The following is a 27,128-nucleotide window of genomic DNA, read 5'->3' on the forward strand; positions in this document are numbered from 1 at the left end:
GCGTGAGTATAGAGAGAGAGCGAGAGAGAAGAGGGACAGAGAGAGAGAGAGAGAGAGGAGAGAGAGAGAGAGAGGGACAAGAGAGAGAGAGAGAGAGAGAGAGAGAGGAGAGGGACAGAGAGCTCTCACTGTTGAGTAAAATATTTGATAAAGTCATGCCTTTCCTATAAAGGGGAGAATTCATTATATAGCTAGACTCCTAATTGATAATGTTATTTCTCTTACATTTTTGTCATTTAGCAGACGCTCTTATCCAGAGCGACTTACAGTTAGTGAATACATGTTTTTTTTTTTCCCCCGTGGGAATCGAACCCACAACCCTGGCGTTGCAAACGCCATGCTCTATCAACTGAGCTACATCCCTGCCGGCCATTCCCTCCCCTACCCTGGACGACGCTGGGCCAATTGTGCGCCGCCCATGAGTCTCCCGGTCGCGGCCGGCTGCGACAGAGCCTGGATTTGAACCAGGATCTCTAGTGGCACAGTTAGCACTGCGATGCAGTGCCTTAGACCACTGCGCCACTCAGGAGTATGTGGCACCTGAAAGTACTGCCTTTAAAGTAAAAAGGAAGGAGATCCCCTGAATTGTGGTTGTTTGACGATGAATACGTGCGAGCATGCTTGCTTGATCGGCAATAAAATTACACCCAGACCAGCTGTGGTTGAAAGACCTTGAAATAACTTTTCCTTTCATTGACGACAGGGGTAATAGTCATTACACTGTAACGAATTAGTTTCTAAAACGGCCCGGCTAAAGATATCATAACTGAGCGGGCGACATAAAGCACACCATAGCATAAAATATGCATCAATCAGCCATTGTGTAATATTATCACAGTGCTCAGGCAAAGAGACTGTAAAGGACACAGAGATCGTGCCAGCCATTTGCTTAAAAAAAATGTCATGTAATGTCAGATTTAGTGATGTCCAATGAAGGTGCCCCGCCACTTAGTGTAGTACGTCATGCTACTCCAATGTTAATTGTGTAATCCTGACTGGCCTGTATCTCTTCTCGTTCTCAACATTGTACAGTCATCCTATAACGTTCTCCTACAAATGAGCATGCACTTACTTACACCTATGGGATCTATGCTAGTGCTATCCAGTACTTAGACCAGAGGTCTCTTCATGGTCCCCAAGTCCAGAACAGACTATGGGAGGTGCACAGTACTACATAGAGCCATGACTACATGGAGCTCTATTCCACATCAGGTAACTGATGCAAGCAGTAGAATCAGATTTAGAAAACAGGTAAAAATACACCTTATGGAACAGCGGGGACTGTGAAGAGACACACACAAAACGTACAGACACATGCATACGCACGCATTGTGATATTGTTGTATGGTGGTATTAAACATGTTGCATTGTAGATAGGTAGTGGTGTAATAATGCTATATGATGTACTGTTTTATATTTTGTTTTATATGTAATGTAAGTGCTTTACTATGTTTGGACCCCAGGAAGAGTAGCTGCTGCTTTGGCAACAGCTAATGGGGATCCCTAATAAATACAAATACAAATAAATACTTACACCTATGGGATCTATGCTAGTGCTATTCAGTACTTACACCTATGGGATCTATGCTAGTGCTATCCTTATACCTCTCATATCTGCCCACAGTAGAGACACGAGACATCCTACGTTGGGAGCCCGGGGAGCCCGCCAGGTGGCTCTTTCCTTTCAGTAGGTGCTTGTACTTGGAGTTGTGGCGGAGCCAGCGCAGCAGTGCCTCGCAGGCGTCCTGCCTCATGCCCGTGTTGGTCAGGCTCACCGCCAGGGCCATGAGGGCCTGGAGGTTGTTGGGGTGGAGCTCCAGACACCTGGATACACAGAGAGAGGAGGCCAAGAGGGGGTTAAAGGGGGGTTAATGAGCTCCAGACACCTGGAGATACAGAGAGAGGAGGCCAAGAGGGGGTTAAAGGGGGGTTAATGAGCACTTTAAAGTGGAGCAAAGGGTTTGACATACACTAATTGGGACAGGGAACATCAGGAGGCACATAATGACGCCTGGGGTCAGGTGGCAAGGACCACTCACCCCAGACATATTGCTTTCAAAAGCATTTGTTAGTAGGAGCTACTTTGGAGCTTAGACTTGCAATTGCTGTTGCTACTGTTCACATTTAACGTTAACCAGGGGAAATGTTTTATCTTGTACGTAGTGTTGCTGTTGCATCAGAGGAAAATAGCACTATGTTGGACGAACAACAAGGATTAGAGAGCACTCAGGGAAGAGCCAAAAACAGATTTCGCTTTCATCAAGATAATGTTTCACTGAGATTTGTGACAGACTGACAGTCAAATGCTTCAACTTCCTTAAAAGCTTGTAATGAGAGGAAAACCAAATCATTTCTGCCAGACTTGCTACTGTGCCATAGGTCTCTGCTTGTTAGATAAAGTTTGTTTACGGTAGGTATGCAGTGCAGATGCTCCGTTCATCGTTTTAAGATACAAATCTGCTACAAAACAATGTAAAACTGTGATGTTTTCCTCAGAGTTCTCTAATCCAGCCTACACCAACAATGGGCCTACATTAAAAGTCAGCTAAAACATAATGGAAAATGGAAGCAGTGTGGCATTAATAATATTGCTGGATTTCAGGGGATTACTGGCATTCTGAGAAGATCATTTAAAATATTGAGTTTTAAACCATTGGTTTTAACACCAATAATTAAATAACCCCAAAACACTTGATTTACATTTTTCTCCATTGTAGGGTTAGAAAGAGATTTTGTTTAACAAGTAATACTATTTTTTTTCTCGCAAAAATATATGTGTCAAAATTATTGGCACCCCTAAAGATTCTTTACCAAGTACCAGGACATTTTAGCCCAAAACCTGGTTGCCTCTGCCAGGAGGCTGAAACTTGGCCGCAAGTGGATCTTCAAGCAAGACAATAACCCCAATCACACATTAAAATCCACAAAAAAAAATTAATTGACCACAAAATCAACATTTTGCAATGGCCATCTCAGTCTCCGAACTTGAACCCCATTGAAAACCTGTGGTTTGAATTGAGGAGGGCAGTCCATAAGCGCAGATGAAGGATATCAAGGATCTGGAAAGATTCTGTATGGAGGAATGATCTAAGATCCCTCCCAATATGTTCTCCAATCTAATTTTAGAAAAAGGCTAATTGCTATTATCCTTGCAAGGGGAGGGTGCCGGAGTATTGGAAACAGTGTTGCCAATAATTTTGACACCTATGTAAAAAAAAATATATGATAATGGATTACTTGTTAAACAATTTTTTTAGTATAAAATAATATAATTTCTCTGCTTTTTTGAGCATACAATATAGCTCAGTATTTGAATTATTTATTTTATACAGTCTTTTTTGCTCATCTTTATCAAGGGTGTCAAGTAATTATGGACCTGATTTGTATATTCTGAGGAAAACATCTTTACACAAATCCAAGTATATCTGACCAAATTATGAAAGACAAGCGTCATTTAGAATTCCGTAAAGTTAGTGTGGAAGACGTGAAAAAATTACAAAGACAACTTGAATGGAAAATTACTGAGGATAATAGCGGACGATATTGCCACTCCTATTTGCCATATCTCCAATTTAAGCCTACTAGAAAGTGTGTGCCCTCAGGCCTGGAGGTATGCAAAAGTCAATCTGCTACACAAGAATAGTAAAGCCCCCTTTACTGGCTCAAATAGCCGACCAATCAGCCTGTTGCCAACCCTTAGTAAACTTTTGGAAAAAAATTGTGTTTAACCAGATACAATGCTATTTTACAGTAAACAAATTGACAAACTTTCAGCACGCTTATAGGGAAGGACATTCAACAAGCACAGCACTTACACAAATGATTGATGATTGGCTGAGAGAAATTGATGATAAAAAGATTGTTGGGGCTGTTTTGTTAGACTTCAGTGCGGCTTTTGACATTATCGATCATAGTCTGCTGCTGGAAAAACGCATGTGTTATGGCTTTACAGCCCCTGCTATATTGTGGATAAAGAGTTATTTGTCTAACAGAACACAGAGGGTGTTCTTTAATGGAAGCCTTTCCAACATAATCCAGGTAGAATCAGGAATTCCCCAAGGCAGCTGTCTAGGCCCATTACTTTTTTCAATCTTTACTAACGACATGCCACTGGCTTTGAGTAAAGCCAGTGTGTCTGTGTATGCGGATGACTCAACACTATACATGTCAGCTACTACAATGACTGAAATGACTGCAACACTTAACAAAGAGCTGCAGTTAGTTTCAGAATGGGTGGCAAGGAATAAGTTAGGCCTAAATATTTCAAAAACTAAAAGCATTGTATTTGGGACAAATGATTCAATAAACCCTAAACCTCAACTACATCTTGTAATGAATAATGTGGAAATTGAGCAAGTTGAGGTGACTAAACTGCTTGGAGTAACCCTGGATTGTAAACTCTCATGGTCAAAACATGTTGATACAACAGTAGCCTCCATTGTTCCTGTACCCAAGAAAGCAAAGGTAACTGAACTAAATGACTATCGCCCTGTAGCACTCACCTCTGTCATCATGAAGTGCTTTGAGAGACTAGTCAAGGATCATATCACCTCTACCTTACCTGTCACCCTAGACCCACTTCAATTTGCTTACCGCCCCAATAGATCCACAGACGATGCAATTGCCATCACACTGCACACTGCCCTATCCCATCTGGACAAGAGGAATACCTATGTAAGAATGTTGTTCATTGACTATAGCTCAGCATTCAACACCATAGTACCCTCCAAGCTCATCATTAAGCTCGAGGCCCTGGGTCTGAACCCCGCCCTGTGCAACTGGGTCCTGGACTTCCTGACGGGCCGCCCCCAGGTGGTGAAGGTAGGAAATAACATCTCCACTTCGCTGATCCTCAACACTGGGGCCCCACAAGGGTGCGTGCTCAGCCCCCTCCTGTACTCCCTGTTCACCCATGACTGCGTGGCCAAGCACGCCTCCAACTCAATCATCAAGTTTGCAGACGACACAACAGAAGTAGGCTTGATTACCAACAATGACGAGACCGCCTACAGGGAGGAGGTGAGGGCTCTGGGAGTGTGGTCACTCAACATCAACAAAACAAAGGAGATGATCGTGGACTTCAGGAAACCCCCCTATCCACATCGACGGGACCGCAGTGGAGAAGGTGGAAAGCTTCAAGTTCCTTGGCGTACACATCACCAACAAACTGAAATGGTCCACCCACGCAGACAGTGTGGTGAAGAAGGCGCAACAGAGCCTCTTCAACCTCAGGAGGCTGAAGAAATGTGGCTTATCACCTAAAACCCTCACAAACTTTTACAGATGCACAATTGAGAGCATCCTGTCGGGCTGTATCACCGCCTGGTACGGCAACTACACCGCCCACAACCGCAGGGCTCTCCAGATGGTGGTGCGGTCTGCCAAACACATTACCGGGGGCAAACTACCCGCCCTCCAAGACACATACAGCAACCGATGTCACAGGAAGGCCAAAAAGATCATCAAGGACATCAACCACCCGGGCCACTGCCTGTTCACCCCGCTATCATCCAGAAGGCGAGGTCAGTACAGGTGCATCAAAGCTGGGACAGAGAGAATGAAAAACAGCTTCTATCTCAAGGCCATCAGACTGTTAAATAGCCATCACTAGCACATTAGAGGCTGCTGCTGCCTATTGAAATCACTGGCCACTTAAAAAAATGGAACACTAGTCACTTTAATAATGTTTACATATCTTGCACTACTCATTTCATATGTACAGTGGGGAGAACAAGTATTTGATACACTGCCGATTTTGCAGGTTTTCCTACTTACAAAGCATGTAGAGGTCTGTAATTTTTATCATAGGTACACTTCAACAGTGAGAGACGGAATCTAAAACAAAAATCCAGAAAATCACATTGTATGATTTTTAAGTAATTAATTTGCATTTTATTGCATGACATAAGTATTTGATCACCTACCAACCAGTAAGAATTCCGGCTCTCACAGACCTGTTAGTTTTTCTTTAAGAAGCCCTCCTGTTCTCCACTCATTACCTGTATTAACTGCACATGTTTGAACTCGTTACCTGTATAAAAGACACCTGTCCACACACTCAATCAAACAGACTCCAACCTCTCCACAATGGCCAAGACCAGAGAGCTGTGTAAGGACATCAGGGATGAAATTGTAGACCTGCACAAGGCTGGGATGGGCTACAGGACAATAGGCAAGCAGCTTGGGGAGAAGGCAACAACTGTTGGCGCAATTATTAGAAAATGGAAGAAGTTCAAGATGACGGTCAATCACCCTCGGTCTGGGGCTCCATGCAAGATCTCACCTCGTGGGGCATCAATGATCATGAGGAAGGTGAGGGATCAGCCCAGAACTACACGGCAGGACCTGGTCAATGACCTGAAGAGAGCTGGGACCACAGTCTCAAAGAAAACCATTAGTAACACACTATGCCGTCATGGATTAAAATCCTGCAGCGCACGCAAGGTCCCCCTGCTCAAGCCAGCGCATGTCCAGGCCCGTCTGAAGTTTGCCAATGACCATCTGGATGATCCAGAGGAGGAATGGGAGAAGGTCATGTGGTCTGATGAGACAAAAATAGAGCTTTTTGGTCTAAACTCCACTCGCCGTGTTTGGAGGAAGAAGAAGGATGAGTACAACCCCAAGAACACCATCCCAACTGTGAAGTATGGAGGTGGAAACATCATTCTTTGGGGATGCTTTTCTGCAAAGGGGACAGGACGACTGCACCGTATTGAGGGGAGGATGGATGGGGCCATGTATCGTGAGATCTTGGCCAACAACCTCCTTCCCTCAGTAAGAGCATTGAAGATGGGTCGTGGCTGGGTCTTCCAGCATGACAACGACCCGAAACACACAGCCAGGGCAACTAAGGAGTGGCTCCGTAAGATGCATCTCAAGGTCCTGGAGTGGCCTAGCCAGTCTCCAGACCTGAACCCAATAGAAAATCTTTGGAGGGAGCTGAAAGTCCGTATTGCCCAGCGACAGCCCCGAAACCTGAAGGATCTGGAGAAGGTCTGTATGCAGGAGTGGGCCAAAATCCCTGCTGCAGTGTGTGCAAACCTGGTCAAGACCTACAGGAAACGTATGATCTCTGTAATTGCAAACAAAGGTTTCTGTACCAAATATTAAGTTCTGCTTTTCTGATGTATCAAATACTTATGTCATGCAATAAAATGCAAATTAATTTCTTAAAAATCATACAATGTGATTTTCTGGATTTTTGTTTTAGATTCCGTCTCTTACAGTTGAAGTGAACCTATGATAAAAATTACAGACCTCTACATGCTTTGTAAGTAGGAAAACCTGCATTCCCACTGCATTCTATTCCATAATATTCTACTGTATCTTAGTCCATGCCGCTCTGTCATTGCTTGTCCATATATGTATATATTCTTAAATCCCATTCCTTACTTTTTTGTGTGTATTGGGTATATGTTGTGTAATTGTTAGATATTACTGCACTGTCGGAGCTAGAAGCACAAGCAATTCGCTACACCCGCTATAACATCTGCTAAACACGTGTATGTGACAAATAAAATTTTATTTTATTTGATTTGAAGATGGGGAGAAGTCTGTCCATAATAAAACACTGCTCTGCCTTCTTAACAACACAGGTCCTCATTTTGTCGCACCTGGACTAGGGAAAGTGGGATACCTAGTCAGTTGTACAACTGAATGCATTCAACTGAAATGTGTCTTCCGCATTTAACCCAACCCCTCTGAATCAGAGAGGTGCGGAGGGACTGGCTTAATCGACATCCACGTCATCAGCGCCCAGGGAACAGTGGGTTAACTGCCTTGCTCAGGAGCAGAACGAGAGATTTTTCAAATCACATTTCATTTGCCACATGTGCCGAATACAACAGGTTTAGACCTTACAGTGAAATGTTTACTTACAAACCCTTAACCAACAATGCAGTTTTAAGAAGAAGAAAAAAGTGTTAAGTAAAAAATAGATAGTAAAATAAAATAACAGTAGGGAGGCTATATACAGGGGGTACCGGTACAGAGTCAATGTGCGGGGGCACCGGTTAGTCGAGGTAATTGAGGTAATATGTACATGTGGGTAGAGTTAAAGTGACTATGCATAGATAATAAACAGAGTAGCAGCAGCGTAAAAGAGGGGGTGAGGGTGGGGTGGGGGGAGCAATGCAAATAGCCCGGGTAGCCATGATTAGCTGTTCAGGAGTCTTATGGCTTGAGGGTAGCTTTTAAGAAGCCTTTTGGACCTAGACTTGGCACTCCGGTACCGCTTGCCGTGCGGTAGCAGAGAGAACAGTCTATGACTAGGGTGGCTGGAGTCATTGAACATTTTTAGGGCCTTCCTCTGACACCGCCTGGTATAGAGGTCCTGGATGGCAGGAAGCTCTGTAGTGCCTTGCGGTCGGAGGCCGAGCAGTTGCCATACCAGGCGGTGATGCAACCAGTCAGCATGTTCTCGATGGTACTGCTGTATAACTTTTTAAGGATCTGAGGACCCATGCCAAATCTTTTCAGTCTCCTGAGGGGGAATAGGCTTTGTCGTGCCCTCTTCACGACTGTCTTGGTGTGTTTGGACCATGAAAGTTTGTTGGTGATGTGGACACCAAGGAACTTGAAGCTCTCAACCTGTTCCACTACAGCCCCGTCGATGAGAATGGAGGCGTGCTCAGTCCTCTTTTCTTTCCTGTAGTCCACAATCATCTCCTTTGTCTTGATCACGTTGAGGGAGAGGTTGTTATCCTGGCACCACACGGCCAGGTCTCTGACCTCCTCCCTATAGGCTGTCTCATCGCTGTCGGTGATCAGGCCTACCACTGTTGTGTCGTCGGCAAACCAAATGATGGTGTTGGAGTCGTGCCTGGCCATGCAGTCATGGATGAACAGGGAGTACAGGAGGGGACTGAGCACGCACCCCTGAGGGGCCCCCGTGTTGAGGATCAGCATAGCAGATGTGTTGTTACCTACCCTTACCACCTGAGGGCGGTAAGGGCAGACGGAGGTGTTTAGTCCCAGGGTCCTTAGCTTAGTGATTAGCTTTGAGGGCACTATGGTGTTGAACGCTGAGCTGTAGTCGATGAATAGCATTCTCACGTAGATGTTCCTCTTGTCCAAGTGGGAAAGGGATTGCATTATCTGTCAGCTCAGGAATTCGATCCAGCAACCTTTTGGTTACTGGCCCAACGCTCCTACCCGACAGGCTACCTGCGGCCCCGACTACTGTTGAGTCGTGTGGTCACGTGCCACAAAGAGGGACTTAGGAAAATTACAATTGGCTCAGAACAGGGTAGCATGGCTGGCCCTTAAATGTACACGGAGAGCTAACATTAATGATATGCATGTCAATCTCTCATGGCTCAAAGTGGAGGAGAGATTTACTTTATCACTACTTGTTTTTGTAAGAAGTGTTGACAAGCTGAATGCACACCCCACAAGGACACCCATGCATACCCCACAAGACATGCCACCAGAGGTCTCTTCACAGTCCCCAAGTCAATAACAGACTATGGGAGGTGCACAGTACTACCTAGAGCCATGACTACATGGAACTCTATTCCACATCAAGTAACTCATGCCAGCAGTAGAAGCAGATTTAAAAAACAGATAAAAATGCACCTTATGGAACAGCGGGGACTGTGAAGACACACACACACAGGTACAGACACATGCTAGCACACGCACTCTACACACACGTACATTGTAATATTGGTGTATGGTGGTATTATACATTTTGTATTGTAGATCTGTAGTGGTGTAATAACGTTAGATTATGTACTGTTTTATCTTTTGTTTTATGCGTAATGTAAGTGCCTTAGTGTGTTTGGACCGCAGGAAGAGTAGCTGGTGAATTGGTAGCAGCTAATGGGGATCCCTAATAAATACAAATACAAAATCTTTAATGGCTGTAGACAGAGCCAATCAACAACATGTAGTAGTAGCCTAGGTCCAGGGCTTTGAATACCTTACATACCATATCTAACTTCCTCTATCTAAATGTATCTAAGATGGCTATACATGCCTGAAGGACCTGACAGCTGTTGGAAACTACAGAGAAGTGGCAAATGCATGCAGTGTATTGGCGTGTTGTGCCTATGGGACCACCTTGTGCAGTTCCACCTCCTTACCTCTGGAGGGAGACGATAGCTGCCTGCTCATTCTCATTCTCGGCCTGGGTGGTCCCCAACACCTGCCAAGCCTGGGGAGACAATGGGGAGTCATCACCAGGGTCATCACCTGGGCTTACCACCTTCTCTAAGGAGAGACTTCGTTAGGAGAGACGGTGTGGACTAGATGCAGACTGAGACATAGGATGGCTCACTGTCAGTCAGTGCTCTCAGTACCGCTCACACACCAGGTAAATAGATTGATTCTGCCGTTGGTAAAGAACACAACAGTTAGGAAGCATCATGCATCTCAAAAAGTCTCTGCAATACAAACTTTTGTCTGAGGTTTGTCTTAAGTGAAGTTAGGGTACGTCAAAATACAATGGCTGCAATAAAAATTGCAAGGTGATTCGCTTTGAGGTTTGTCTTCTTTTATTTAAAAATTATTATTTTTTTGGTCATTTAGCAGACGCTCTTATCCAGAGCGACTTACAGGAGCAATTAGGGTTAAGTGCCTTGCTCAAGGGCACATCGACAGATTTTTCACCTAGTCGGCTCAGGGATTAGAACCAGCGACCTTTCGGTTACTGGCACAACGCTCTTAACCACTAAGCTACCTGACAGAAAAAAATAACAATAGTGCTATGGCATCCAAGTTAATTTAGGATTGTTGAGCCTCCCCCTCCCTCTGGTATTGGGAGTTCCTATTCAGATGAAGCATCCTGGTATTGTATCGTTTTAAAGAGCCAATAGCAATTAATGAGATAATATTGCAGGGTACATGCCACTTTGGCAACAGCTCACCTGAGACATCGAATGATAATTGAGGTCACGACTTCTCAGTCGTTGGCAACTAACCAAATTCATTAAGTGTACCTGATGAGTCATGCTTAGTTATTGCTTGATGAATCATGTATGGGACGAACTGGAAAGTCATGGTTCAGCATTGTGGATGGGAGTTATGGGACACCTTTTAGCTGGGGAACCCAACTTTGAATCTCCATACCCTCAGAGTACCATGTGTATTTAGACATCTATGAGTTCAAGCTGAATCTGCAATGCAAACAGACTAGATGACATGTCTGTTAAAGTCTCTGTGAACAAACAAATATGATCTATGTAGTTTAATCTGCGTGCTGGTTTATTTTGTGCAATGACATTGATACTCAATTTGTAGCACAACGCTATGAATCAAGTCTTGAATGAGAGGAAATAAGGGTGAAACTATCTACGAACTATCCAGTGGTCTCCACAGCACAAAGATAAGCCACTAAACAGGAATTTTAGAATCATATTAGTTCCATACACTGCGGGATTATCCTTTCCTTGGAATAACCGGCACAGTTACGTATATTTTACAGGATTCCCGAGTTCTGTTGCTATTAATGCCCTCTGGGGTGGTAATAAGTCGCTGCTGTTACAATTGAGATGAAATTAGCAGGAGAGAAAAACCTGAGAAAATAGCTATTACTCAACACTTTGGGCAAATTGAAAATTCTCATTTGGAGTTGAAGACTGGGTAGTTTTGCTGCAGTAAACAACTCTAACAGTAGAACACCCCAGTCCTCCACTAGCAATCAGCGTCGGCCACTTAACGCGCCCTGATTTGTGAAGTTCTTTTTTTTTTTTTTTTTTTTTTTTTTTTTTATGGTGTTGTCTGAACAGGCTGATTGGCAGTTGGTGCCAGTACATTATGGTCCTGTGGGAAAGTCATGCTGGTAATGCGTGTGTTTACTGTGCCTGCATCTCATCAGCCCCCCCCTGTGCCTGTTCACCTCTGAGTCCTGGGGGTCCTGCAAGATGGCCCCCTCCAGTAGCAGCACAGCGTTGGGCAGGTCTCCCTCTTTGGACTTTCGAAGACCTTCCTCAAACGCGTTTGGCCAGTCCTTGTAGGGGTTGTCCATGTGGAAGTAGTATCCCTGTCACCAATAATATATATATTTTTTAAATCACCAATGTCAGCTCTCTGTATTCAAATAAATGGCTGCACTGAACGACCGTCCTCTAGACTGGAATATTTAAGCATACTCTCAGCACCAATTTATCTTTTCTGGCTTTCTGCTTAACATCAAACCTGGACAAAGGTCCTTTGGGTTTGCGGTCTCGTTAAATGTTAAACTCTGCATTTTCAGACTGAAATTACCCTGGTGTGTTGTTGCCGAGTTCTGAACTCGAGTTTTGAAACAGCTCTTCCTCTTAGAACTTGGGATCAATCAAAAAGTCAGATATGCTTCAATCTCGCTGATATAAAAAGGTCCATTCATTTAGACTATATACAGTAGCTCAAGCATATCAAAGCACCCATTGCACTAAAGTAAGCATATGCTTATGAGTGCCAGGTTTGAAACAATCTGGGCTAGCTATTGACCCGCATCGGGTTAAAATCAGTACATAATGTAGTGTATGTGCAGCACATGATCATCTCTAGATCATCAAGTTCACAGGCTTTATTTCCCCTTCATTAAGTAGAACATGATAGGCATCTAAACAGGGCATCTAGACAGACATTACTATGATAACAGAGGTCAAAAGGTGAGAATAGTAACCTTCTCGTGAGGAGACACACTGGAGGGGATCTGGGCCTGCTCGTTCTCCGTTAGCCAGTTCCGTCGCGCTAGCTCCTCCCACTCTGCCTGCATCTTGTCCCAGAACTCTGTGTCTGACTGTGGAGGGATGATGTTTTGAGGGAGGGAGGGAGAGGAAGAGAGAGCGAAAGAGGAAGAGAGAGAGAGAGGGAAAGAGAGAGAGAGAGGGAAAGAGAGATAGGAAGAGGTGGGAGGAGGATTAGTACACAGAGGACTGCTAGCTTTGATACCTTGACAATGCTGCAGCCCCCTGCCACGAAAATGTCACATCCATCTCGCTCATTTATCGGTGGTGTAATGTATGGACTTCCGATGACTCATCACTTGCATGCAAAGGCAGCGGTCAAATGTCCAAAATTAGCTTGATCTTTACCTTACAGTTGTTGACGTTTCAGTTGATAGATTGATGTCGGAGAGGGTTATTATACATTTCAAGGAATTGGCAACTTGTGCAAAGCCCTAGACTCAACAAACAGGCACCTTGATTGGTGTTATAACTATACTGAACAAAAAATATAAAACACAACCTGTAGTGTTGGTCCCATGTTTCATGAGCTGAAATAAAATCTCCTAGAAATATTCCATAAGCACAAAAAGCCTATTTCCCTCAATTTTTATTTACATCCTTGTTAGTGAGCATTTCTCCTTTGCCAAGATAATCAATCCATCCACCTGACAGGTGTGGCATATCAAGAAGCTGATTAAACAGCATGATCATTAAACAGGTGCACCTTGTGCTGGGGACAATAAAAGGCCACTCTAAAATGTGCAGTTTTGTCACACAACACAATGCCACAGATGTCTCAAGTTTTGAGGTAGCGTGTAATTGGCATGCTGACTGCAGTAATGTCCACCAGAGCTGTTGCCAGAGTATTTAATGTTTATTTCTCTACCATAAGCCGCCTCCAATGTCGTTTTAGAGAATTTGGCAGTACGTCCAACCTGCCTCACAACCGCAGACTACGTGTAACCACGCCAGCCCAGGACCTCTACATCCGGCTTCTTCACCTGCGGGATCGTCTGAGACCATCCAACCGGACAGCTGATGAAACTGTGGGTTTGAAGAGTCTAAGAATTTCTGCACAAACTATCAGAAACCGTCTCAGGGAAGCTCATCTGCGTGCGCATCGTCCTCACCAGGGTCTTGACACGACTGCAGTTCGGCGTCGTAACCGACTTCATTGGGCAAATGCTCACCTTTGATGGCCACTGGCATGCTGGAGAAGGGTGCTCTTCACGGATGAATCTCGGTTTCAACTATACTGGGCACATGGCAGACAGCGTATTTGGCGTTGTGTGGTCGAGCGGTTTGCTGATGTCAACTATGTGAACAGAGTGCCCCATGGTGGTGGTGGGGTTATGGTACGGGCAGGCATAAGATACGGACAACTAACACAATTGCATTTTATCAATGGCAATTTGAATGCACAGAGATACCGTGAAGAGATTCTGAGGCCCATTGTCATGCTATTCATCCGCCGCCATCACGTCATGTTTCAGCATGATAATGCACAGCCCCATGTCGCAAGGATCTGTACACAATTCCTAGAAGCTGAAAATGTCCCAGTTCTTCCATGGCCTGAGTACTCACCAGACATGTCACCCATTGAGCATGTTTGGGATGCTCTGGATCGATGTGTACGACGGCGTGTTCTAGTTCCCGGCAATATACAGCAACTTCGCACAGCCATTGACGAGGAATGGGACAACATTCCACAGGCCAAAATCAACAGCCTGATCAACTCTATGTGAAGGAGATGGGTCGTGCTGCATGAGGCAAATGGTGGCCACAGCAGATACTGACTGGTTTTCTGATCCACGCCACTACTTTTTTAAAGGTATCTATGACCAACAGATGCATATCTGTATTCCCAGTCATGTGAAATCCATAGATTAGGACCTAATTTATTTATTTAAATTGACTGATTTCCTTATATGAACCGTGACTCAGTAAAATTGTTGAAATTGTTGCATGTTATATTTTTTGTTCAGTGTTGATTATTTTTTGTTCAGTGCAGATTTTTTTTTGTGCAGTGCTGATGATTTTTTGTTCAATGCTGATGATTTTTTGTTCAGCGCTGATGATATTTTGTTCAGTGTTGATGATTCTGTGTTCAGTGCTGATGCTGCTTTTTTTTGCCTGCCTCTGTCCAAGCATGCAGGCCATGTCTATTGGCTGTCACCTCACAGCTACGATACAGCCGAGGCCAAAGACCTCCGCGTGTGTCACTGTCAATTACTCCATGGGCAAAGCGAGAAATCAAAGTGAGAACGCTGACCGCTTTCAAAGAGTAAACGTTGCAGGCACCTCCAGAAACTGAAAAAAATAAAGTGCATTTAGATGCGTCTCAGACTCTATTTGCCAAATCAAATTCCTACTAACACAAATTCTACACTTTAGGCTATTCGGTTGTTTTGTGATTCACTGCCAGAGACTGCTATTATTTCATCTCTTAAGTGGATTATTGCCCCTCTGTGCTTTGCCTTAAACTAAATGGACGATTAAGGATAATTGGAAGACACCTGTGACCTCTACATGGAATCAGATCAACAAGGCACGTGTCAAAGGTCATTATCGCGGCCACCAGACGAATGCCTCACTTACTGAACCAATGAAGAGGCAGCAGTGGGAGATGAAGAGCATTGTTAGCTTCATTAGAACTCTAGGTCTGAGAATCAGAGGCACTGTTGTTGACTTTGTGTTTTTCATTCCCCGACATTCATCAGATAGTTGTGATAGTGTGGACCGGAGTACATTGTGCTTGTTTTTGTACATGACTGCATCTGGACTGGATTCTTCTTCATGTTCTATACAACACCATGGCACATGTGCCTTTAACAGACCATCTCGGCAAACCTTTAGTAAAGACAGAATCATCCATAACAGTCATTGAGTGACGCTTGGATTGAAGTCTGGGGTGAGCAATAACATGACAAGGTGACAGTGAACACTCTTTGATCACCCTTCCCTTCTCTTCCTCCTGACCCAGCTAGCAGTACTACAGTACTTCCGGTGAAAAACATCCTGGCTCTAAGTAGACAGCCCTGGCCGTTGCAGAATGTTTGGTCTGTTGCAAAAACGTTTTTCAACGGTCTGCGACTAATTAATACACCCCAGTTGTACTTTATGTTGTTGATGTTCCTGCTGATCGCCACAGTAGAGTTCTATTCCAGTCGGTTAGGCCCATGATTCCTAGCTGTCTCCCTGTCAAAACAGTCCAAATATAGCGTGGAGCTCATCTGTACATGACAGTGCAGCGTAAGTGGGTGCCTTGGCACCTCAGGGGGGTCGAGTGAGGTAAGCATGCATGTGCTAGTGTGTATATGTGTCAGTGGGAGTGAGGAGGCGTATGTGTGTGAGAGTCAGGAAGTGTGTGTGTAAAGGAGGGGGGGGGGTCACAGCTCTGTTTCCTCTCTCCAGGTGTATGGCAGGCGTCCACCGGAGGTGAGCATCACCTCCCTAATTGGCTGCTCACGCTGAGACAAATTGCCTGTTGGATCATGAGGTGAAACCTCACTGGCTCTGGGAATGAAATGGGAGGGGGAGGGGATGCCACAGGTGGAGAGAAGATGGTGTGTTGGAGCTGTGCGTTGTGGGGGTTGGATCCACCTAGTGGCATTTTAGATCCACCTAGTGGCATCCAAAGACTTCAAAAAGCTACTTCAAAGCAGTCGTTAATAGTTTTTTTTTTACGACCCATTAAAGGTGCCTCCACTACTCTATCATCATACTATCATAAACTGAGACAGAGTTATGAGTCATTTAACGGTCAAGGTAATGACGAGAAAACATTTTCATTTGACAACGTTGGACTGTGCATACAACCGTACTTCATTCCTTGATTTAACAAGCACAGACCCGGGGTCATTTTATGATTATAATTATAACATCTTTGAGAAAGGCAATTAGAGATGCAGCAATATTTCATTCAGTGACAGTATCCCTGCATATGCTTCATCCTAACTGACTCCGGAGCTAACAAATTGCGTAGCTAGAGAAATACCTGCTATTTTGCACTAGTGTCCAATTACTGTGTATGTCGTCGTCACCACAAAATCAGCCATGATGCCTGTGTAGAAACTGTAATTACATTCTTCGATGTTACTTTCATGGGTGCATGCACCAATTATGATATGCGCCACGATACTGAATGGTTGTGATTGGGTGAAAAAAAATCCTCAATGGCTCGACACGTGACAGTATGATGGCAGTCTGTGTAATCAAAACAAACTGTGGCCCTTTTTTAACAAATTGTAAGAAATCAAAACACACTCTGGTTACTTGAAATGTTTGCAACACAGACAATGGTGTATTTTGCAGACAGATCCAGCATTTTCATTCCCGGGAATGAGATTGAGAGAGGAAGGTGATCTATATCCCATGTATCAATGAAGCAAGCCCCTGCCTGCGACTCTAATTTGACGAAGATGAAGTTTAAATGTGAAATGCATTCAGACTTGTTCTCTCTGCCTGCCAAACATGACAAAGCAGAATATAAATGAAGTTGGGAGATTCATTCATTATTTCATGAATAGATTATTGCCAACAGTAATTATGGAGCCAGAGATAATACTTGTCCTTGGCCGAAACCGTCCGAGTTTGGAACGAAGAGACTCAAAGTTTGGCTCTCAAATGCAATTAGTGCTTTCCCCAACTCATGTGAGGCAATTTATACAGTAAAAATAGATTTGTATGTACAGTGGAGGCAATTTACTGGAAGAAAATTATTGCTGTCTCAGACATAATGTGAAATTGGATAGCTCTAAACATCTTAGTGCAGTATACCGTATTGGTTTTGGACGTCATCATCATGTTGGCATTTTTCTTGTCCAACATAATGGGACAGACGTTGCTGGTTGTGCAAAAATAGTTTTAAATAAGTATGCTTGGTAATGGAAGGAACCAGGAGTCAGGCAGACATGGACATGCGGGGGCATTTTTCTTCCTACGGATGTGAGTGTTCTGTTTTAGAGTCATAGTGTCTAATTACACAACAGCGGTGTGTAGCTACAGTATCTTTTAGTGTTTGATCCCATCTGTGTCTACCTTGTATGGCTCGAACAACAGACCCACAGATGTATCCATATGTGTGTCTGTCAAACCAAGGTTCTTGTGACAGCCGATAACGGGATTTTGCACATCAACTGAAGCATAAAGGATCGGAAATGTATAGCTCTTTGAAGAACATCAAAACACACTATTTCAGACATGTAAATTGACTGATTTTATGGCTTTGTTTTACTCCATATTTGGTGGACTGAATTCAATTCAAACGCCACAATGCAATTGATATCCAGTAAATGTATTCAGATCTTCCCGGTTAAATCTATTAAAGGGGCAGTGCAGTCAAAAACGTGATTTTCCTGTGTTTTATATATATTTCCACACTGTGATGTTGGAATAATACTGTGAAATTGTGAAAATTATGATAATGCACTTTTAGTGTAAGAGCTGTTTGAGGTTTTTGGGGTGTTTTTTTTTTTTTAAGGCGGTATACGTTAATAGACCAATAACAAAGAGAGTTCCCCATCCTCTCTACCAATAACAGCTGGTTTTTGAGGTGACACATCCCTCCCATTAGGTTCCTCCAATTAGGCCCCTCTCTCAGACCACTTCCAGACAGTCCTAGCAAAAATTAATTTTCCTAAGTACCTATTTTTGATTATTTTTGACCATTTTTGTTGAAAACAATCACAGTAAGGTACTTAATTGTTACCCAGAAATGATTTGATATTGAGATAAAAACAGCTGCATTGGACCTTTTAACGTACAGATTGCCCTATTTATTTATGTGTTGTCTCATCATGTACAGTTCCTTCAGAAAGAATGGATTAAATTGAGATTTTGTGTCACTGATCTACACACAATACCAAATAATGTCACGGTCGAATTTTGTCGACTCAATAAGTGTTCAACCCCTTTGTTATGGCAAGCATAAATAAGTTCAGGAGAAAATGTGCTTAACAAGTTACATAATAAGTTGCATGGATTCACTCTGTGTGCAACAATAGTGGTTAATACGATTTTTGAATGACTACTCCATCTCCGTACCCCATAGATACAGTTAATTGTAAGGTCCCTCAGTCGAGCAGTGAATTTCAAGCACAGATTCAACCAGAAAGACCAAAGAAAAAAAAAAAAAGAAAAAAAAGAAAAAAAAAGACCAGGGAGGTTTTCCAATGCCTCACAAAGAAAATCACCTATTGGTAGATGGGTAAAAAAAAAGAAGTAGATACTGAATATCCCTTTGAGCATGGTGAAGTTATTGATTACACTTTGGATGGTGTATCAATACTCCCAGTCACTACAAAGATACAGGCGTCCTTCCGAACTCAGTTGCCGGAGAAGAGGGAAAACGCTCAGGGATTTCACCATGAGGCCAATGGTGATTTTAAAACAGTTATAGTTTAATGGCTGTGATAGGAGAAAACTGATAGATCAACAACATTGCAGTTACTCCACAATACTAACCTGCATGACAGAGTGAAATAAGGAAGCCTGTACAGCAAAAAATGTGGGAAAGAAAATATGTTTTTGTCCTGAATACAAAGCGTTATGTTTGGGGCAAATCCAACACAACACATCACTGAGTACCACTCTTCATATTTCCCAGCATGGTGGTGGCTGCATCATGTTATGGGTATGATTGTCATCGTCAAGGATTAGGCAGTTTTTTTGGATAAAAATAAACAGAATAGAGCTAAGCACAGACAAAATTCTAGAGGAAAACCTGGTTGTCTGCTTTCCAACAGACACTGGGAGATACATTAACCTTTCAGCAAGACAATAACCAAAAACATATTTACATCATTTAGCAGACGCTCTTATCCAGAGCGACTTACAGTTAGTGAATGCATACATATTTATTTTTTCATACTGGCCCACCGCAGGAATCGAACCCACAACCCTGGCATTGCAAACGCCATGCTCTAACAACTGAGCTACATCCCTGCTGGCCATTCCCTCCCCTACCCTGGACGACGCTGGGCCAATTGCGCGCCGCCCAATCTGTCTCCCGGTCACGGCCAGCTACGACAGAGCCTGGATTCGAACCAGGATCTCTAGTGGCACAGCTAGCACTGCGATGCAGTGCCTTAGACCACTGCGCCACTCGGGAGATATACACTGGAGGCCAGATATACACTGGAGTTGCTTACCAAGACGACATTGCATGTTCCTTAGTGGCTTAGTTACAGTTTTGACTTAAATCAGCTTGAAAATCTATGGCAAGACTTGAAAATGGCTGTCTAGCAATGATCAACAAGCAAGTTGACAGAGCTTGAATAATTTTTAAAAGAATAATGGTCAAATACTGAACAATATAGGTGTGCAAAGCTCTTAGAGTCTTACCCAGAAAGACTCACAGCTGTAATTGCTGCCAAAGGTGATTCTAACATGTATTGACTCAGGGGGTTGAATACTTATTTAATCAAGATATATTAGTGTTTTATTTTCCATACATTTAAAAAAAAGTATTAGTATTTTTCTTCCACTTTGAGATGACAGGTTATTTTGTGAAGATCGGTGACAAAAAAATGACAATTAAATCAATTTTAATCTCACTTTGTAACAGAACAAAATGTGGAAAAAGTCAAGGGGTGTGAATACTTTCTGAAGGCACTGTAAATGTTCGACATGTAAATAGTCCAGGTAGCCATGATTAGTTGTTCAGGAGTCTTATGGCTTGGGGGTAGAAGCTGTTAAGAAGCCTTTTGGACCTAGACTTGGCGCTCCGGTACCGCTTGCCATGCGGTAGCAGAGAGAACAGTCTATGACTAGGGTGGCTGGAGTCTTTCATAATTTTTTATAGAGGTCCTGGATGGCAGGAAGCTTGGCCCCAGTGATGTACTTGGCCCCCGCGTCCGACTCGTTGAAGAAAAAATCTTTGTCCAATACGAGGTGAGTAAACGCTGTCCTGATATCCAGAAGCTCTTTTTAGTCATAAGAGACGGTGGCAGAAACATTATGTACAGAATAAATTACAAATAATGCGAAAAAACACACATAATCAAGCCCTTGATTAGTATTGATTCCCACGGGGGGCCAGTATGAAAAATGTATGCACTCACTAATTGTAAGTCGCTCTGGATAAGAGAGTTTGCTAAATGACTAAAATGTCAATTGGATCACTAAAAAATACAACTTTGTCCCGTGTAGCTCAGTTGGTAGAGCATGGCGCTTGTAATGCCAGGGTTGTGGGTTCGATTCCCACGGGGGGCCAGTATGAATATGTATGCACTCTGGATAAGAGCGTCTGCTAAATGACTAAAACGTAAATGTAGAATACATCAAATAAGTGGGAGTACTATGGGAGAGGTTTAGGAAACCTTGTACTAGTCTATAGTCTACTGGAAGTGCTGCCCCCAGTGGAAAATCAAACAAAACTGTGGCCATTGCTCATACACTAATAATAATAATATGCCATTTAGCAGACGCTTTTATCCAAAGCGACTTACAGTCATGCGTGCATACATTTTTGTGTATGGGTGGTCCCGGGGATCGAACCCACTACCTTAGCGTTACAAGCGCCGTGCTCTACCAGCTGAGCTACAGAGGACCACACTATGCACAGAGGATTACATTCAGGGCCTAAAACTAACTTTTTTGTATACCAGCCACCGTGGCAGGTAGATTAAAAAAATCTACCAGCCACTACGATTTTCTACCAGTCCAAATATTTGTTTTTCCATAGTTTCACAAAAAAAAAAAAGGATTAGCATGCTTAGTAATGTTTCTAAAACAATAAATGGATTACTAGTAAGAAGTAATGTAGTATATTGCTCGATGACCTGAGTCTTTTAACCAAAATATCAGAGACAGAAATGTTCAGCCGCCCCTTTAAGGTTACCTGTGCCTGTGAGAATGTCACTGGTAGAGGCTGACAATGTCTCTTTTTGTTAGCAGAGGAAGCAAACTCAAACATTGAAAAGCACCCTGGCTTGTGAACAAAACAATGTAAATAGCCAAGAAACACGAGGACAAAGTCTCACTTTAGTAGACTTGAGTGAATTAGACAAGCTTTTATGCGCATTGCTTCTAAAAACAAATCTTTCACCATTTCACTCACAGTGCTCACAGACCCCCCAGACAGGCAGTGTTGCTGCGTGAGGTGGGATAGCTATAACGTTAGGATTCAGATTTCTTTGTGCATTACCAGATATGAAACAAAACTGCAGAAATACTTTGAAAACAGCTACTGCAGCATTCATTTTGCTATAAATCACAACTTTCACTTGTGCCCATACTTATTTTAGACCCTGATTACTGTATCTATCTCCCCAGGCCAGTTCATTATTTTGGACTAGCTCACCATCAATCAGCAAATGACTCACCCTGTGCTGCAGAATTGAGCGATTCAGTCCCTTATATGGTACGTACAGTAAAGGGCTCCATTCCAGCCAACACTTGGTATTGCGCATTGGGATCTTAGGCTTGTGTGCAGCTGCTCAGCCATGGAAAACCGTTCCATGAAGCTCCCGAAAAACAGTTGTGCTGAAGTTGCTTCCAGTGGCAGTTTGGAACTTGGTAGTGAGTGTTGCAACCGAGGACAGACGATTTCTACGTGCTACGTGCTTCAGCACTCGGCGGTCGTGTTCTGTGAGCTTGTGTGGCCTACCACTTCGCGGCTGAGCCCTTGTTGCACCTAGACGTTTCCACTTCACAATAACAGCATTTGCAGTTGACTGGGGCAGGTGTGTTCCTATTGGTCTAACTTATCATTGATTCAATAGTTGTGTGTTCCTATGGGTCTAACTTATCATTGATTCAAAAGTTGTGTGTTCCTATTGGCCTAACTTATCATTGATTCAATAGTTGTGTGTTCCTATGGGCCTAACTTATCATTGATTCAATAGTTGTGTGTTCCTATGGGTCTAACTTATCATTGATTTAATAGTTGTGTGTTCCTATGGGCCTAACTTATCATTGATTCAATAGTTGTGTGTTCCTATGGGCCTAACTTATCATTGATTCAATAGTTGTGTGTTCCTATGGGCCTAACTTATCATTGATTCAATAGTTTACGTGTTCCATGAGCTGAAGGGCTGGCCTATCAAAACACAGAGCACCTACAGTTAAATGGTCGGCATGGAGATGAATTGTAGGTTCCTTGATGTTGGCATATTTAGATCGTTCTCAGTCACACAATCGTAATAACATTCGGGAGCACAGGACCGTGTATGACACATTCCTCCATCTGATAACTGGAACGTTCTTCAGAGTGAGAGATCGTCTTCATACTCAGCTTCCTCTGTAACTTGCTAGAACTTTCTCTGTACCAAAACAACGGCAATCTCCCTCCAAACCAAAAGTGCCTCAGGGAAAAATCAAGTGGTGAAAAGGTGAACCTGTCCCCCGCAGCTTTAATCAAATACTCGGCCCACAGTGACCTTGATCCGGTCTTTTATCAGAGCTGTGATTCCGCTATCTCTGACTCACAGCAAAACACTGTTCCTCAGAGCAGGAGTTAACCTGGTGGCTTTGTAGCTTGCAGCCGGCTCTTTATTTAATAAGACAGGGGTGCTTTCATTGGCTCAATGTGATTGCCACCATCCCCAAACGGCTTCAACGTCACGGCCCAACCCTCCCCTGTAGACGGCTCTTTATCAGCCTCTGTCCTAATTAAGCACAACCAAAGCATTTGAAGGGCTCTGCCTTTCAGCCCCTTTTCATTTGATCATCCCTGTTAATGGTTTTATGTGAAACGCATGGAAGCCACAACTACTCATCTCTCCTATTCTTTTAAAATGTATGATATTTTAGGGTATAATTCCTCGGTGTCTTTGCTCTGTCTTTTGATAAATTCCAGACATTTGGCAATTAAGCTAATTGAATAGATTGGCAGCAAGCCTGTGTGACGGAGAGATATTAGTTTGAGCCACTTGAGCCATCTCCTTCCATTAATGTTAATAAGTATTAATGCCTGCATATGCTCTGCAACCTAGGGGGAGTGATCTGTGATTACAGGGCCTGATATCGACAGTCCAAGCCAAAATTGCTGACCGAGCCAGAAGTGGCTCAGGCCCCCGATTGACGCTCCTGGGATACTGTTACCAATCGATCCTCCATTTGTCCGGGTGCATCTCCGAATGTCATCACTTCTCGGAATTACCTGCCCCGAGGCAAGCACTTGTATACTAATCCATGTGATTTGAGAGCCTGGGACTTATGGCTCAGAGTCTCCAACAAGACATCATTAACTCCGACATCACTCACATTGGGACGTGATCCCTGAGTGGGATGAAGTGCTCCTTTTTGGGGAGCTTTGCAACACTTTCTCACTGTATTCCTATCTCTACTCTATTATTCATTGACCTTCACAGATACCTCCGTGTGTAACATCCTACTGTAGCCTTCAGTACAGCACATGTAACGCAATAGGCCCCAGGTCGCTCACATCAGCCAAAACAGTATGTGTCCTTTGAGCAGGAGCACTGCTTTCAGTGTTATTACAATACAAAGACTACACCTTCTCTAAGAATTGTGGAGATACAGTGCCTTTAGAAAGTATTTATACTTATTCCGCATTTTGTTGTGTTACAGCCTGAATTTGCCCATCTACACACAATACCCCATAATGGCAAAATGAAAACATGTTTTTAGAAATGTTTGCAAATGTATTGAAAATGAAATACAGAAATATCTAATTAACATAAGTATTCACACCCCTTTGCTAAGTATTGACATCAATTTGCATTCCAAATTGAGCTCAGGTTCATCCAATTTCCTTTGATCATCCTTGAGATGTCACTAGGAATTGGAGTCTACCTGTGGCCAATTCACGTTTGGACATGATTTAGAAAGAAACACACCTGTCTATATAAGGTACCACAGTTGACAGTGCATGTCAGAGCAGAAACTATACCAGGAAGTCTGAGGAACTGTCTGTAGATCTCTGAGACTGTGATGAGGCATATATCTGGGTATAAAACCATTTCTAGAGTGTTGAAAGTTTCCAAGAGCACATTCGTCTCCATCATTGGCCTAGAGCTGGCCGTCCGACCAAAACTGAGCAACCGGGCAAGAAGGACCTTGGTCAGGGAGTTGACCAAGAACCCAATGACCACTCTGACAGAACTACAGAATTCCTTGGCTTTAGATTAGAGAGAACCTGCCAGAAGGACAACAGTCTCTACAGCACTTCACCAATCTGGCAATCTGGGCTTTATGGGAGAGTGGCCAAATGGAAGCCACTCCTGAGAAAAAGGCACAGCTCATCACATGTCTAGCACCATCCCTGCTCAGAAGCATGGTCGTGGCAGCATCATGCTACGGGATGCTTTTCAGTGGAAGGGACTGGGGAACTGGTAAGGATAGAGCGAACAATGAATGGAGCCAAATACAGGAAAATCCTTGATGAGAACCTGCTTCAGAATGCCAACGACCTTAGAATGGGGTGAAGATTTACATTCCAACAGGACAATGATCCCAAGCATACAGCCAAAGCAACGCTGGAAAAGGCATCAGAACAAGAAATCTGTGGAAAGACTTGAAGATTGCTGATCACTGCCGCTCCCCATCTAACTTAACAGAGCTTGAGAAAATCTGCAAGGAAGAATAGGAGAAAATCCCCAAATCTAGATGTGTGAAGCTGATACAGACATACCCAAGATGACTCAAAGCTCTAATCGCCGCCAAAGGTGCTTCTACACTGAACAAAAATATAAACGCAACATGTAAAGTGTTGGTCCCATGTTTCATGAGCTGAAAAAAAAAATCCCAGAAATTGTCCATACGCACAAAAAGCTTATTTCTCTCACATTTTTTGCCACTAATTTGTTTACATCCCTGTTAGTGAGCATTTCTCCTTTGCCAAGATAATACATCCACCTGACAGGTGTGGCATATCAAGAAGCTGATTAAACAGCATGATCATTACACAGGTGCACTTTGAGCTGGTGACAATAAAACGCAATTTTAAAATGTGCAGTTTTGTCACACAACACAATGCCACAGATGTCACAAGTTTTGAGGGAGCGTGCAATTGGCATGCTGACTGCAGGAATCTCCACCTGCTGTTGCTAGAGAATGTAATGTTAATTTCTCTACCATAAGCTGGCTCCGATGTCGTTTTAGAGAATTTGGCATTGTGTCCAACCGGCCGTCACAACCGCAGACCACGTGTATCCACGCCAGCCCAGAACCTCCACATCTGGCTTCTTCACCTGCGGGATCGTCTGAGTGGGGGTGCTGAAGAGTATTTCTGTCTGTAATTAAGCCCTTTTATTGGGAAAAACTCATTCTGATTGGCTGGGCCAGGCTGCCAAGTGGGTGGGCCTATGCCCTCCCAGGCCCACCCACGGCTACACCCCTGCCCAGTCATGTGAAACCCATAGATTAAGGCCTAATTTATTTATTTCAATTGGCTGATTTCTTTATATGAACTGTAACTCAGTCACATTTTTGAAATTGTTGCATGTTGCGTTTATATTTTTTGTTCCGTATACAAAGTATTGACTCAGGGGTGTGAATACTTACGTGAATTAGATATTTCTGTATTTCATTTTCAATACATTTGCTAAAAGTTTGTCATTATGAGGGTATTGTAGATGGGCAAGATAAAAATGAATGTAATCTATTTTGAATTCGGGTTGTAACACAACATGTGTTGTAAGTCAAGGCTGAAGGCACTGTCTCTTAGTTTAAATATAAATTGATGTGAAATTATTCCATTGCTGAGCCACTAACTCCAATCACAGAATACAATCACTTTCTGTTATTGCTCTGTGTATGGAATTTTAATTGCATCATTCCCTCATTACTATTTTCCCATAACAATATCTGGATCTCTCTTGAATTGAAACTGTTTGCAAAGGTGTCTCTTCGTACCATTGTGTAAATAGTTCAAGACAGAGCCTTCAAAGGTGAAAACTCAGTGGACCAAATAGCAACAGCGATGAACAATCTAAAAAGAGGTGGGCATGAAAATGAGCATGAGTTTTGAACCAAAAGGTATACATGTGGGTAGAGTTAATGGCGTAGCCATTTAATTAGCTGTTCAGGAGTCTTATGGCTTGGGGGTAGAAGGGGTTAAGAATCATTTTGGATCTAGACTTGGTGCTCCGGTACCGCTTGCCGTGCGGTAGCATAGAGAACAGTCTATGGTGGCTGGAGTCTGACAATTTTTTTAGGGCCTTCCTCTGAAACCGCCTGGTATAGAGGTCCTGGATGGCAGGAAGCTTGGCCCCAGTGATGTACTGGGCCGTACGCACTACCAGGCAGTGATGCAACCAGTCAGGATGCTCTCGATGGTGCAGCTGTATAACTTTTTGAGGTTCTGAAGACCCATGCCAAATCTTTTCAGTCTCCTGAGGGGGAATAGGCTTTGTCGTGCCCTCTTCACGACTGTCTTGGTGTGTTTGGACCATGATAGTTTGTTGGTGATGTGGACACCAAGGAACTTGAAGCTCTCAACCTGTTCCACTACAGCCCAGTCGATGAGAATGGGGGCGTGCTCAGTCCTCTTTTCTTTCCTGTAGT

The 27,128-nt window shown here is 43.4% G+C and overlaps 2 protein-coding genes across 2 annotated transcripts in view; one reads left to right on the plus strand and one right to left on the minus strand.

Annotated features, from left to right (window-relative positions):
• LOC311137595 (ubiquitin carboxyl-terminal hydrolase 13-like) overlaps positions 1-709 on the plus strand; it is a gene marked incomplete at both ends in the record, with an annotated part of 23,916 nt that extends 23,207 nt beyond the window's left edge. The window contains one exon of the mRNA XM_084172101.1: positions 704-709. Within this exon, the coding sequence (XP_084028227.1) occupies positions 704-709 (6 nt within the window). The remainder of the gene's footprint in view (positions 1-703) is intronic.
• An 847-nt stretch (positions 710-1,556) lies between these two features.
• The window catches only part of LOC311137596 (PEX5-related protein-like), a gene marked incomplete at its 3' end in the record, with an annotated part of 155,140 nt that continues 129,568 nt past the window's right edge, over positions 1,557-27,128 (minus strand). Inside the window, exons 9-12 of the mRNA XM_084172102.1 lie at positions 12,611-12,727; positions 11,840-11,983; positions 10,086-10,156; positions 1,557-1,824 (exon numbers count right to left, since the gene is read on the minus strand). Coding sequence (XP_084028228.1) covers positions 1,557-1,824; positions 10,086-10,156; positions 11,840-11,983; positions 12,611-12,727 — 600 coding nt within the window. The remainder of the gene's footprint in view (positions 1,825-10,085; positions 10,157-11,839; positions 11,984-12,610; positions 12,728-27,128) is intronic.

Source organism: Coregonus lavaretus (genome assembly GCF_964263955.1).
Source record: "Coregonus lavaretus genome assembly, chromosome: 11".
Lineage (NCBI taxonomy): Eukaryota > Metazoa > Chordata > Actinopteri > Salmoniformes > Salmonidae > Coregonus > Coregonus lavaretus.